At 33.6% G+C, this 13,041-nt stretch overlaps 1 protein-coding gene across 9 annotated transcripts in view; it reads left to right on the forward strand.

The window, feature by feature from the left end:
* Cdh18 (cadherin 18) overlaps positions 1–13,041 on the forward strand; it is a 1,002,040-nt gene that overhangs the window by 920,463 nt on the left and 68,536 nt on the right. For all 9 annotated transcript variants that reach the window (XM_017591202.3, XM_017591201.3, XM_017591200.3 and 6 more), the window contains 1 exon segment: positions 11,727–11,980. In XM_017591202.3, coding sequence (XP_017446691.1) covers positions 11,727–11,980 — 254 coding nt within the window.

Raw genomic sequence — 13,041 nt, forward strand, 5'->3', positions numbered from 1 at the left:
TATGTGTACATATAGTATATATGTATATGGACAGGTATTCATATACATAAATAAAATGTGTCTAAACACCTATCCAATGATTATTTGAGATTAAATGAATTTTCATTTGTTTTTGTGTCTGAGTGACAAAAGTAAAACATGGCATTCTAATACTATTGATATTGGAATTATATGCAAATGAATGGCTACAATTTTGTTAAGTGAAATCTGTAAAAGAGACCTTGTACAAGAATCCTCAACCCCACAGAAGGTCCACCACCCAGTGAAAAACTAAAAACAGACTACAAAGGATACCAACCAAGGAAGGGAAGTCATAGAGGCATCAGCTAAATTAATCTTATTTTTCCTTATGTTCACATATTATAATTTAAAATGCAAACTTTGAAGAAAAATATAAGCAATGATGGTATTAAGATATTGTTGACTACTTTAGATTGCTTGTTTTCCGGAATTAAAATAAAATTTTGATGTACAGATTTGGGAACTCGACAGAATCGTTATCAACTCCCTGTGAAATACAAATCCAAATGAAGGTATAACACATAGATTACATAAAGGAAAACCTTTCCTATTGCGTAGAAGACCAGGATCTATAATCCTTCCACTTGTACTCGGTGAAAATTTGGCCAATATGTCTTGACTAGATAATACTTTAAGGATCCACTAGTCTTCAAGGTAATATAGCTTGAGAGAAAAAACCCACAAGGGTGTTTGAAGGGACAGTGGAAGAAATTAATGAGAAACTATTAAAATGTTCTACATATGTACAGCTGGATAAACCAAGTCTCATGTGATAGATGACAGCTATCTATGGTAATATGAAATGGATTTATATTAAGGAGCAAAAGTGCTGTATATATGTGAGAAAGAGCAATGATATGGAAAGGCAATTACTAAGAGTAATGAGATCAAATTAAGAAAGTAAAATCTTCCATGAAAATTATACCAAACTCATTGATAATGAGGTATTAAATTAAGAGTATTGAGCTTTATCTAAAGAGAAGTATGAGAACTCCAATTGCCCAAGGAAAGTAAAATTGTCCTGGGTGTAAGTATTTCTTGCAGAAAACAAGAAGATAGAGAAATTTGTCTAAATATTGTTAGTTTCATAGCTGTTTAATTAATTAAAGATGTTACAAAATTACTTAGACATTTAACAGTCATAAATAAGAGCTAAATGACTCATTTTTTATTTAATAACAAATAGTTGAAAAGATGATGAATGAGCTACTTTATTCCTGAGGACAATGCATGCACAGAAAGTCTAATTATTTATATTCATTCACCTGTGTTATTCCAAACTATTTACTCATCTATGAGGTTTCTAAGAATATTACCTCATCATTAAGGGGCAAGTACACAGTCTAAATTAAAAACACATTCAATTCATTTGTTTTGCTTCCACTAAGACATTTCTCAATTTTTATGTCTTCTTATCCTCATTGGTGAGAGAAGAACAATTGAGCAATTAATGTTGAGTCAAGATTAAGTGAATCTATTTATGTTAAACACTTAGGGTACAGGTTAGCTATTGAAAATTCATAATGAGAAATAATATGAAATTTGCATGCTTCAATGAAGTAACATGTTAAATGTAAGCTTATTTGAGAGGGATGGGCTATTCATTATTTTCTATGCACTAAGAATTATTTCAGATAAAAGAAATATGAATATGAGTGAGAGAATTTTTTTGAGCAGAAACCTGTATGGATATGTTTTCACAACATGGCTGTATTGTAATAACATTCACTTGTAAAATTGTTTTGATATCAGTTTACCTTAGGAAGACTATCGTTTCAAAAGTGGAAGAATGTCATGGAAATTTGCTGGAAAATTATTTAAAATATATTTGGAGCATTTTCACCTTTATTTTCATAAAACTACTATGAGAAAATGCTTCATATCTCATAATTTTACCTTTCATGTGAAAAAGAATATATATATATATCTCACATGCATATGTTCATATGTATATCTATATATACATATATATGTATGTATGCAACCCTGAGAACAAGAGTGATTTTGTCTTCAAACAATATGTAAGACAAGGCCTAACCCCAAGTTTGTCTTCTGAATTCTGTTTTTGTGTGACTTCAAATTGTTTCCTGTACTCACACATAGATACACAGTGACATACACAATGATATAAAGAGAGGTACACACTGCTTGGAAATGTATTCCTTTGGGCCAACGACTGGTAGAATGAAACAATTGTCCTGTCAGAACAACTGCAGTCAGGGTCAGGTGAGAGTCAAGAATGATAAGGGTGTTCCCTCTAAAATGTACAAATAATGTCTTCCTAGTACCGAAAAATGTGTAGAGAGAAAAAATACTCAATTGTTTTAATGACAACAGTTAAAAGTAAAAGAACACGAGTGAAAGGCAGCAAGCAATCGTGTTGTCAATATAAAGGGGTGAAATAAGTAAAATTAATAATTCATAAAGGAAGCAGGGGGAAATGATCTATTTTACTTCTACCACGGTATGAAAAAACACTTGTGGGTGAAAAGTGCTGATTGAGCACATTATGTAAAGCTGGATACTAGAAGCCGACAAAGCAAATGTGTGATCAGTTTTCCAAATATCAGAAGACTTTATCCTACTGAGCCAGAGATATTTGAAACATAGTAGTGTAGGTTATATAAGTGGCAATGGAAGCAAAAGGCTAAATAGGAGATATCATTCCCATCGTGATAAACTCAAAACTAAAATTAGGAGTGGAAAGAATGCTATATCCTAAAACCACCAATTATTTATGAGCACGTAATATATTCAAAATATCCATGTAAATTTGGGGCACAAAATAAAACAATGAAACACAGTTCACTAAGTGTTATCCTAAATACATCTCAGAATATTCGACTTGTAAATTTATTAAGGCTAATATTATTATTATTATTATCATCATTATTATCATTATTGTTATTATAAACATCTAGCATTGAAAAGAAGATTAATTCACAACCAAAGGTTAGAAAGTAAATTTTAGTAGCATGAAAAAATATAAAGAAAAATTTATAAATTAAATTTTTTATTAAGAAAGATGGAAGATATAAAAGGCACTAAGAGCTACAAAATATGAAAAAAATCTACCAATATTTCTCCTTTACACATGAACTTCATATAAAAATATTTCATGAGAAATTACTTTTAAAAAAGAAAGAGATAGTAAAGTCATAAGAACTGAGTATGATGTGCAGAATTGAGAAACACATGAATAACTGTCTCCCTAATCCTTTCCAATTAATTCTATCTCATCTGAAAGCATAAATAAATCCAGTTCTGTGTGAACACCAGATGAATTACATAAAATGATGGATAGTTTTCACTACATGTTTAAATTAATCCAATCAATGTCCACTTCTTTTTAGGAGTGCTATATCCAAATAGGACTCACTTGGTCTTTTGAAACAGTAGACAGAATCCCTCAACATTCTACCCGCTCAGCTCCCCTCTCCGCAGCATCTGACACTATACTCTCCTTTTTTCTTCCCTCTTCTGGAGAACTGGTTCTTAACCTGTGGATTGTGACCCATTTGGGTGTCATATATCAGGTATCCTCTATATCATACATTTACATTATGAGTCATGACAGTAGCAAAGTCATGGAGTAGCAATGAAATAATTTTATGTTTGGGTGTCACTCCAACATGAGGGACTATATTAAATGTGGTGGCAGCATTAGGAAGTACTCTTCGACAGCTCCACAGAATGTCTTGGCTCATAGGGCTCCTATCTCTGCATATAGGCTGAAATATTTTACATTAGTTACATCTCTCAATTTGAAGAACTATTGTAACTTATTTAGTACCTATTTACATATCCATGATGATATATGTGTATATATATACATATATATCTATCTTCCCATAAACCATATTTCATTAGAACTATTTTTAAAAGTTAAAGAAATAAATAACACAAATATATATTTATGTATATACATATCTGCTCATATATGTGTATATATGTATATAGGTGTATGCATCTCTTTCTCTCTGTTTCTGTCTTTCTCTCTGGGTGTGTCTGACTTTCTCTCTCTCTCTCTCTCTCTCTCTCTCTCTCTCTCTCTCTCTCTCTCTCTCTCTCTCTTTCATTTGTATGCCAATGAACCTGTCTGGGTGTCAGAGGACATCTTTCTGGAGTCCGTTCACTCCTTGTACTGTTTAGGTCACAGGAATGAAAGACCATGATGTACGTCAGCAAGCTGCTTCACTAGCTGAGATATTTCACTTGCTTGATCTTCTTTTCTTATCTAGTTTACTGTAGATTTTAAATTACATTGTTATTGCTTAAAATATTTTTCATATAACATGTTTCTTATAATATTCTTTCCCCTCCCATTATTCCTCTAGATTCTGTGTAGCTCACTACATCACACACTTAAATTTTTACTTTCTTCAAAAAATATGATAAAAACAAAATATGACAATGATAACAACAACAAAAAGAACAAAATGAAAACAAACAAACAAACAAACAAAAAAACAAGACAGAAACTAAGCAAAGCACACAAAAAAAGATGGACTTAGCTTTAACTTGGTCAACTATTCCTGATACCCTGCATGGAGTAATAGTGATATACCCAATGTCTGTTCATTGAAGAAAACTGAATTTCCTCCTTGTCTTAGCAGGTATCGATTATAAATAGCTTCCAGGTTAGAGGTAGGACATTCTGCCAACCTTTCAGTTTCTTTGGTTGGATTATATAGGCTTGAATTTGTGTGGGTATTATGCACCATCTCATTGTCTCTGTGAATTGATGTGTCCTTTAGTCCTGTTGTGTCTGGGAGACATGTTTCTTAGAATGCGAAGGAAAGGATTTCTGAGAAGGTTGTTTGGTAGTTTTGGGAACTATACAAAATCAATTTGGGGGTTCGAGTTGGTGATCTAGGTTCTGCTGAGATGACTTTCTGCACTGATGCCGTGTGTGTGTGTGTGTGTGTATATGTGTGTGTGTGTGTGTGTGTGTGTGTGTGTGTGTGTGTGTGTGTGTGTGTGTGTGTGTGTTCTGCTCTGCTCTCAGGTTTTTCTTGCTATTCTAGAGTCAGAAATCCTCTCCAAAAAAAAAAAAAAAAAAAAAAAAAAACCTTGAAGAGTTGTGCTTGCTCAGCTTTCTACATAAAAAAATCATAAAAAGAACTGCTATCGAGTTCTGCTAGCTCATCTCACCCAGACCAAAACCCAGTTTTATTTACATATATATTCAGCCATTTATTTCAGATTTCTTTTTTATTATCTTATAATTCAGCATCCCGAGACCCCAGCCCCTTCATTCTTAGAATATAGCAAATACACATTTATTTTTAACACTGCAAACGAATTCAGAGATCTGCCTGCCTCTGCTAAACACATAAGATAAACTAGTCAGGTCGGACTCTGCCATGATATCACCATTTCTACCATGCCTGAGACTGGACTTGCTGTGTCTCAGGCTGATCTTAAACTCAGGACTGTCTGCCTTTGTATCTCTGCTTTCCTATATTTCTGAGAATCTGGCTCATATTATAGCTACTTTTGTTCCTTTAGTCTCATGAATGCCCTCATAATTCATATTGCATCCAGTTTTTTGCATAGTTGAAAAATTAAGTATTTTTAAACTAATGGATTTAGAATTTTTTCCCACAGCATTAAGTGCTGCCTTGAAGGCCCAGCCTTTACCATTTTGCTGAGACAGCCACACCCTGGACTCCTGGACTCATACTGATTCTAATTATCATGGAGTCATTAAGAGGGAGGACATTCCTCAGAAGGAAAGAAACCTACAGTGCTAGTATTGGTTCCGGTGAATAAATACATTATTACATACACACAGAAGCCATTGGCACTCCTGGAAGTGGCACTCACACTGGGACCCTGTCCCAGGGGCAGGAACCAAGGCCACCCCAGACTCAGCATTTGAAGTCATCCACATCTTTGGTTCTTGCTATCTTCTTTCTGTCTCCTCTTCTGCATAGATAGATAGATAGATAGATAGATAGATAGATAGATAGATAGATAGATAGATAGATAGATAGATGATACATACATACATACACACATACATACATACATACACATATAAATAGATAGATATAGATGTAGATATAGATATAGATATATGAATCCTGATGGGGTAGTTTGATATTGCCATCCCATTTAAGACAGGATGCCTCAAAGTCTCTTGCTGTCTGCAAACCATCCTGATGTAGATGTTTAAATGGTGAAGAGAAGGGAGGGAAGGATAAAGTAGGGAATATGGGGAGGAATGCATAATTATTTTTGAAAAACCATATGGAGATTTATTACTCTATTAGTCTTGTAAACATAGATCCATATATAAAGGAAAAAAATTTAAAGGAAGTATATACTGGAAACAAAATGACTCAAATGTTACCACCCAATTCTAGAATGATGCCATCTTTTTGATTTACTGGCCAAAGGATGCATTCTGATCTCCACACGCTAGGAAATGGATGCTACTGGTTACCATCCACATCCTGATGTTAAAGCACTTTTGAGAAAGACACCACTTGTATATGTCACTGAACAGGGAGAAATTCGATGGTGCATAACTAGAAACTAGAAGTTTCACCCTAAGTAGCATATCCAATGCTGAAACATGTTATGTATGACACTGCAGAGGGAGTCTATTATCAATCTTACTCAGCCATGAACCCTGCCACATACCTGCCATACAGATAACTGTACCTGGCTGCAAAATACAAATTTTATTGGATTGAACAACCACTATTTCGTTGGATTTAAGGCCCACTCCAGTAGATGGAAAACACATTTGACTCTAAAAATGAAGCCAAATACCTGAGATGAGAGAGGTTATGAGGACCAGGGGGAAATCTACTGTCATTATACTGCTTAATGGACGTATCAATAAAATAGTTCCTGCAGATATACTACTGTACTCGTAGATCTGGGGCTCACTCATCCCTCATCAGAAAAGCTGCTTCTTGAAGTAGATGGTAATGAAGGTAGCTCTCTAATTTATAATTAATTAACTCATTTTAGATATATTAAATAGCTTAGTGGCGGACTATTTGCTTTGTGTATTCAATACCCTTATTTCAATATAACTGAATAAACAAAGAATGCTCACAGAGTTTGAATTGCAATAAAATCTTAAAGCAAATAATGTTAAAACAAAACAAAAATAAATATAACAAAACAAACCAAAAAACAAACAAACAAACAAACAAACAAACCCACAGAGGAATATTTGTCTCTCAAGCCTGGAATTGTTCTCCTAAAACATTAACCAAAGTTTATGACACTTCAAGGCAAATCCAAAATGAGCTTAGCTGCCTTGCACAGTAAATACAACCTAACGATGCAGATCTGCAGTATTCTACCCAAGAGACTTTATCCAAGCTTTACAGTCTTGTAAACTAGAACGATTCAAATAATCACACCCAACCACCAACAAATAAACAACTGAAACACAAATCTGTAAGTAATAATGAGCAAATTGCCAAGGACTAGAGTCCATTCTTTTCATACAAGTTCTATCACTAAAAGGAGAAACGCTGTGTCCATAATTCCTCTTGTAGCTTGAGCACTGAATAGTTAATCAAATGGGAAAGACTGTCAGCATGTACTTCGAAAAATCTATGTTCATAAGTGTTTAAGATTTTAAAGCGGAGTTACACTAGAGCCCTAATTCATCATAAGTGATCACTGGCTTTACAATACAGTGATAGTGTCTTTACCATGTCACACACAACCATAGTTATTCCTTTTGTTTATGCAAATGAAGAAAATACTATGAGTTTAGTTTACAAACTCCTAGATGTTTCTTGTAATTTGCTTTTCATACTTTAATAATCTGGATGAATTTTCCCATTTTTTTCAGTTTGTTTTTTGATTTATGTGGCTTAGCACATTTTACTATTTGTAATGTACTGTGTTTGATGGATTATATTTGGGATAAAGGAATTTAATTGTAACTTAGGAACACTAAGCTCCAGAAAAAAATCCTCTATAGAGTCAAAAAAAAATCTAAGGATTTGCAGAGTTTTTAATTTATTAGCAATGGGTAGTTGCACATGTTTACCAAAGTTATAGCATAGATAGATAATATCTTACCACAATAATATAATTCTGTGGTTATAATACAAAACATAATTCACTTGGTATGAATAAATACTTTTGAAATATTCAGAATAAATGAATGGTTTTCTTTCCTATCAGTTTTCTATTGGTGCAATTCAGTATCGCCAGTAAGCATTCATAAAAGAAACTCTTAATATGTTCCAATTCACGGTAGTAAATTCGTTTTTAAATTTCTGACACAACCTGAAATTATTCTCTCCTTCCTTTGTGGCTGCAGATGGTCCCTATCCATCCATCTGCCATTCTTGGCAAACAAGTTTCCCAGGATGGTTATGTCTGCCTGGAGGTAGTTAAACTTATATTAGATGATCATCAACATGAAACCATGTGTCCACACAAGCAACCTGTACCGTACCATTGGGTGGGCAGCATTAAGACATGTGGCATTTATTTTGTCAAAGGGATCTGCTAGAAAATTTGTATTCTATTCTCTTCGATGCACAGCATGAAAGTAATTTCAGGAGAAGCCAAATGTGGGCAAAATTTTCTTCACTATTCTCACTGAGTGGATGAGAGTAATAATTCTGTAACAGTGAATGAGTGAAGATGGGTGTTTGAAAATTTGGTGTTGTGACAAAAGCTGTGTTAATCATTATTGACAAAACAATATGGTCCACACTTTAAAATGATAAGAACATTGGTCGAGAAGTTTTACACAAAGTAAGTTTCATAAATAATATTAAAACAGTGATATTAAGCAAACATGAGGCCCCTTGCCTTCTGCTTCCTCTGTGTTAATATATTGATGGTCTGGTCTAAATATAAGAAGGACAGTGTACATTATAATTCTTTATTGTCATTGTTTAATTTAATTATTTTTATTTTATATTTATTATGTGCAATATTTGTACTATAAGTATGTAAACCATGTAAATGTCTGGCATAGTTGGTGGTCAGAAGGGTGTCAGCTCACTTGCAAATAGTTACAAGCAGTAGTGAACTTCCATGAGGCTGCTGGGAATCGGACAGTGGTCTTCTGTAAGTAAGGCTCACTAACACTGAACATTTCGTTAGCACCTGGCTGGTCTTCAACATGCAGCAAATATTCAGAATTTTGGGGTAACTTATTTTAATTTGTGTTAGATTTTTAATGTAGTCAGGGTCACATTCTTATTTCTTTAAAGGAAAGTAAACTTTAGAAAAGAAAAAGAGAATTAATTATTTCAGAGATTTATTTTTAGTTTCAGTTCTTTCTGAAGAAGACAATTTCTAATTAGTTGACTACAGGCTGCAGATTTAATTAACCCATCAGTAAAAGCATATAAATCTAAGCAAATAAGATTTTTATTCTATGTGCATATAAGTGGATTAAATGGTCTCAGCTTTTGAGAATTTGAGTTTTGAGATTTTTAAAAGAGCTTTAAAAACTATCAAGTGCTTCCAGTGTCCCAGCATGACCCATGTCACTATGACTCTAGGAGTTTTCCAAATTCTAGGTCCTGATCGAAATAAAATAGTTGTTATCCTGTCTATAAAATGTTCACAACCTAAGAAGGCCAACTTCTAATGCGATCAGGAATGGATACAAGAAATGATCATCAGTAGTACTGGGGATTGTGTTCACAAGATTCCCCAAAAAGACACCTCTTAGGCACCTATTCTTACAGTGTTGAACATGGCATATGTGACTCCTGCAAGTCAGATGTTGAAGCTTCATCTTCATTTTTGACAACAGTCAGGAATGAAATCTTTAAGAGATGCTAAGGTCTAGGTAATACATTCACAAATGGTATCTGGTACTTAGTACAAATAGAAATAAATAAGGTTCCCATCTCTAAAAATCTAAGAATATCAGAAAGACCCTATGTGCAAGCTTAGATATGTGCCCTTATAGGACAGCACATCTGACAGTCCTTTGTTATAAAATGTCCTAATATTCAAAACTATTACAAGATTAAGTTTGCTGGTGAAAATGACAAATCTGTGCTCTTGTATCTAAGCACCCCAAATGACTAGGACGGTTCTTTGGGGTAAAGCAAAATATCATAGTTCCTTTATAAGGAATAGCTAGCTGATCCCACCAAGAACAAAAATGCCATGATGTTCAGTCAGTGCAATTTAATATCAGAAACCTAAATAAGAATAAAATATTTGTGTGCACTGTTTCTACCAGATATTTATCAAGATGAGTAGAACCAATGAAGCAATCAATAGGTTCCAAGTGAAAGAAAGTGTCTTACACCCTCTGTTTTAACTTCTCCATCTAAAGTTTCTACAACTAAAATTAAATCTGAGATTATGTTTTGTAACAGACCTACATGCAAGTATAATTTTGCTCCTTGGTTAGCATCTTCCAAACTTTCAGTTCTTCTCAAAAGGTAAATTCACCTATTCCCGTGAACATTTTATCAGCTTGCATCATTAATATGTATAACGATCAATATGACTTAAAAATAAAGTACTTGTCTATTATTTTGTATTCTATAATAATAGAAGTCCATTATTTGGGAAAAATGCATTGGTTATATAATTGCACATAAAGTCAAATTCATGATGCCTGATATATATTTGAAATATTTATATGTATTTATAATATTTATATATATATAAATTACTAGTAAATGTCTATGTGTAACTGAAGATAGTTATTAGTTGGAAAACTGATTGTGTATTTTAATTATAGAATATTTACCTATGCATCAGAACCTGCCTGCTTTCTTCAACAACACAAACTCCTATTGGAAATTTTTAAATTTATGTAGAAACTGAAATGATTATACTGACCTATTAATATAAGATCAAAGCTAAAATAGGTATAAGCAAGCAAAGAGAAATAGACTGATACTAAAATTTTGCTCCAAATACAATCTGAGAAGGAATATGAGAAACACAGTAGATGAATTAATATCATAAGTACAAAGTAAGAAAACAAACTACACATTTTCTACACCACAAAGTTTACACACAATAGAATGAAAAGAAAATATCCAGAAGAGAGAGCATTTTTAAACTATCTACCAGGTAAAGAGCATAATTCTAGAAGAAACTTAACACAGTAGCAAAATCACAAAATCTCTAATTTAAAATATACAAAAATTAATCATAAAATAAGGTAATGTGAGATAAATCACATAAATGTAATAAGTTATTTCATTATATTTTGTTTGTTTGATTGTTTGTTGTATTTGTTTTTGTTTATTCAAGTCAAGGTTTCTTTGTGTTGTCTGACTTTTGTAGAATTAGACCTTGAAGTGACAGAGATCAGCCTGCTTCTGTCTTCAAAATACTTGTTTTAAATGTATGTGCTACTACTGCCAGGATCATCTCAAATTTCAAACAAGCTTCCAGCAGATATTTTTAGATTAATTACTTAATAATTCCTGGATGGTATAGGATGGAGAGGACTAAGACTGTCTCTGAAAATCAATGTGGTTTTGCAGAGGTGATTTATTTCTTTATGTAGTTATCACCCTATTTAAGGCTATGCAAACTCTCTATAGAGTAAGACATGAGTTGCCATTATGTCTGTTTGGACATCATAATTTAGGAAAATATTATAGCTATTTTTTAAGGAAAAGTAAGTTAACATATATCATACAGTTTTCATAAGTAAGAAAGTAAGCATCTTTGAAAAATGTAGACAGTCTAACATTGGCTATCGCATTTTCCCCCTGCAGCCACTGAACTATGAGAAAAAGAAGTCTTACACACTCAACATTGAGGGAGCAAATACACATCTGGATTTCCGCTTTTCCCACTTGGGTCCATTTAAGGATGCCACCATGCTGAAGATCATTGTTGGGGATGTGGATGAACCACCACTCTTTTCTATGCCTTCCTATGTCATGGAAGTCTATGAAAATGCCAAGATTGGGACGATTGTTGGCACTGTCTTGGCACAGGATCCAGACAGTGCTAACAGCTTAGTAAGGTATGCTATATTCTTTATCTCCCAAGTACTTGAAGATTTGGTTTATGTCTTAAGGTAATTTAATGTGAATTAAAGTATGATTAGATATTTTATTTGCAATGCTTTTCAAATTATAACAAATATGTAATTATCTTAATAAATTAGCAGACAAAAGTTATTAAATTATTAATACATGGCAGACTTGGGGAAATGGGTCAGTTTATTCAGAGCTTGCTATGCATAAGACCACAGAATATGTTATGTAAACATCTAAAAAAATTGTGGTTTATAATCATGGTAGTTCAAAGATCTCTGAAAGCCCCTGAGTAGGTAGACAATGCTTCATCATTTAGTTCTGTGTTCAATAAAATACCTTCTCTCAGTAAAAAGAGATTACCCATGTATTACCTCACTCAGGATGATATTTTCCAGTTCCGACCATTTGCCTACGAATTTCATAAAGTAATTTTTTTGATAGCTGAGTAATATTCCATTGTGTAGATGTACCACATTTTCTGTATCCATTCCTCATAGGTAGCAATGAATATCCTAGTAAGAGCACCAGTGGAAGGGGAAGCCCTGGGTCCTGCTAAGACTGAACCCCCAGTGAACTAGATTGTTGGGGGGAGGGCAACAAGGGGGGGAGGATGGGGAGGGGAACACCCATAAAAAAGGGGAGGGGGAGGGGGATGTTTGCCTGGAAACCAGGAAAGGGAATAACACTTGAAATGTATATAAGAAATACTCAAGTTAATAAAAAAAAAAGAGATTACCCAAATCAACCTCAAACCTACACACACACACACACGCACACACGCACACACACACACACGCACACATACACGCACACACAACTATCTGTACATACACACAAACTGACATCAACAATTGTGACCATTATTGCACACAAATGTGGATACCACAGCCTACACATACAGAGAGATAGACACAAACACACATTATATAGATAAATAGATAGATAGGTAGATAGGTAGATAGACAGAAGATAGGTAGATAGACAGAAGATAGATAGATAGACAGAAGATAGATAGATAGATAGATAGATAGATAGATAGATAGAT

Source organism: Rattus norvegicus, chromosome 2, assembly GCF_036323735.1.
Source record: "Rattus norvegicus strain BN/NHsdMcwi chromosome 2, GRCr8, whole genome shotgun sequence".
Taxonomy (NCBI): Eukaryota; Metazoa; Chordata; class Mammalia; order Rodentia; family Muridae; genus Rattus; species Rattus norvegicus.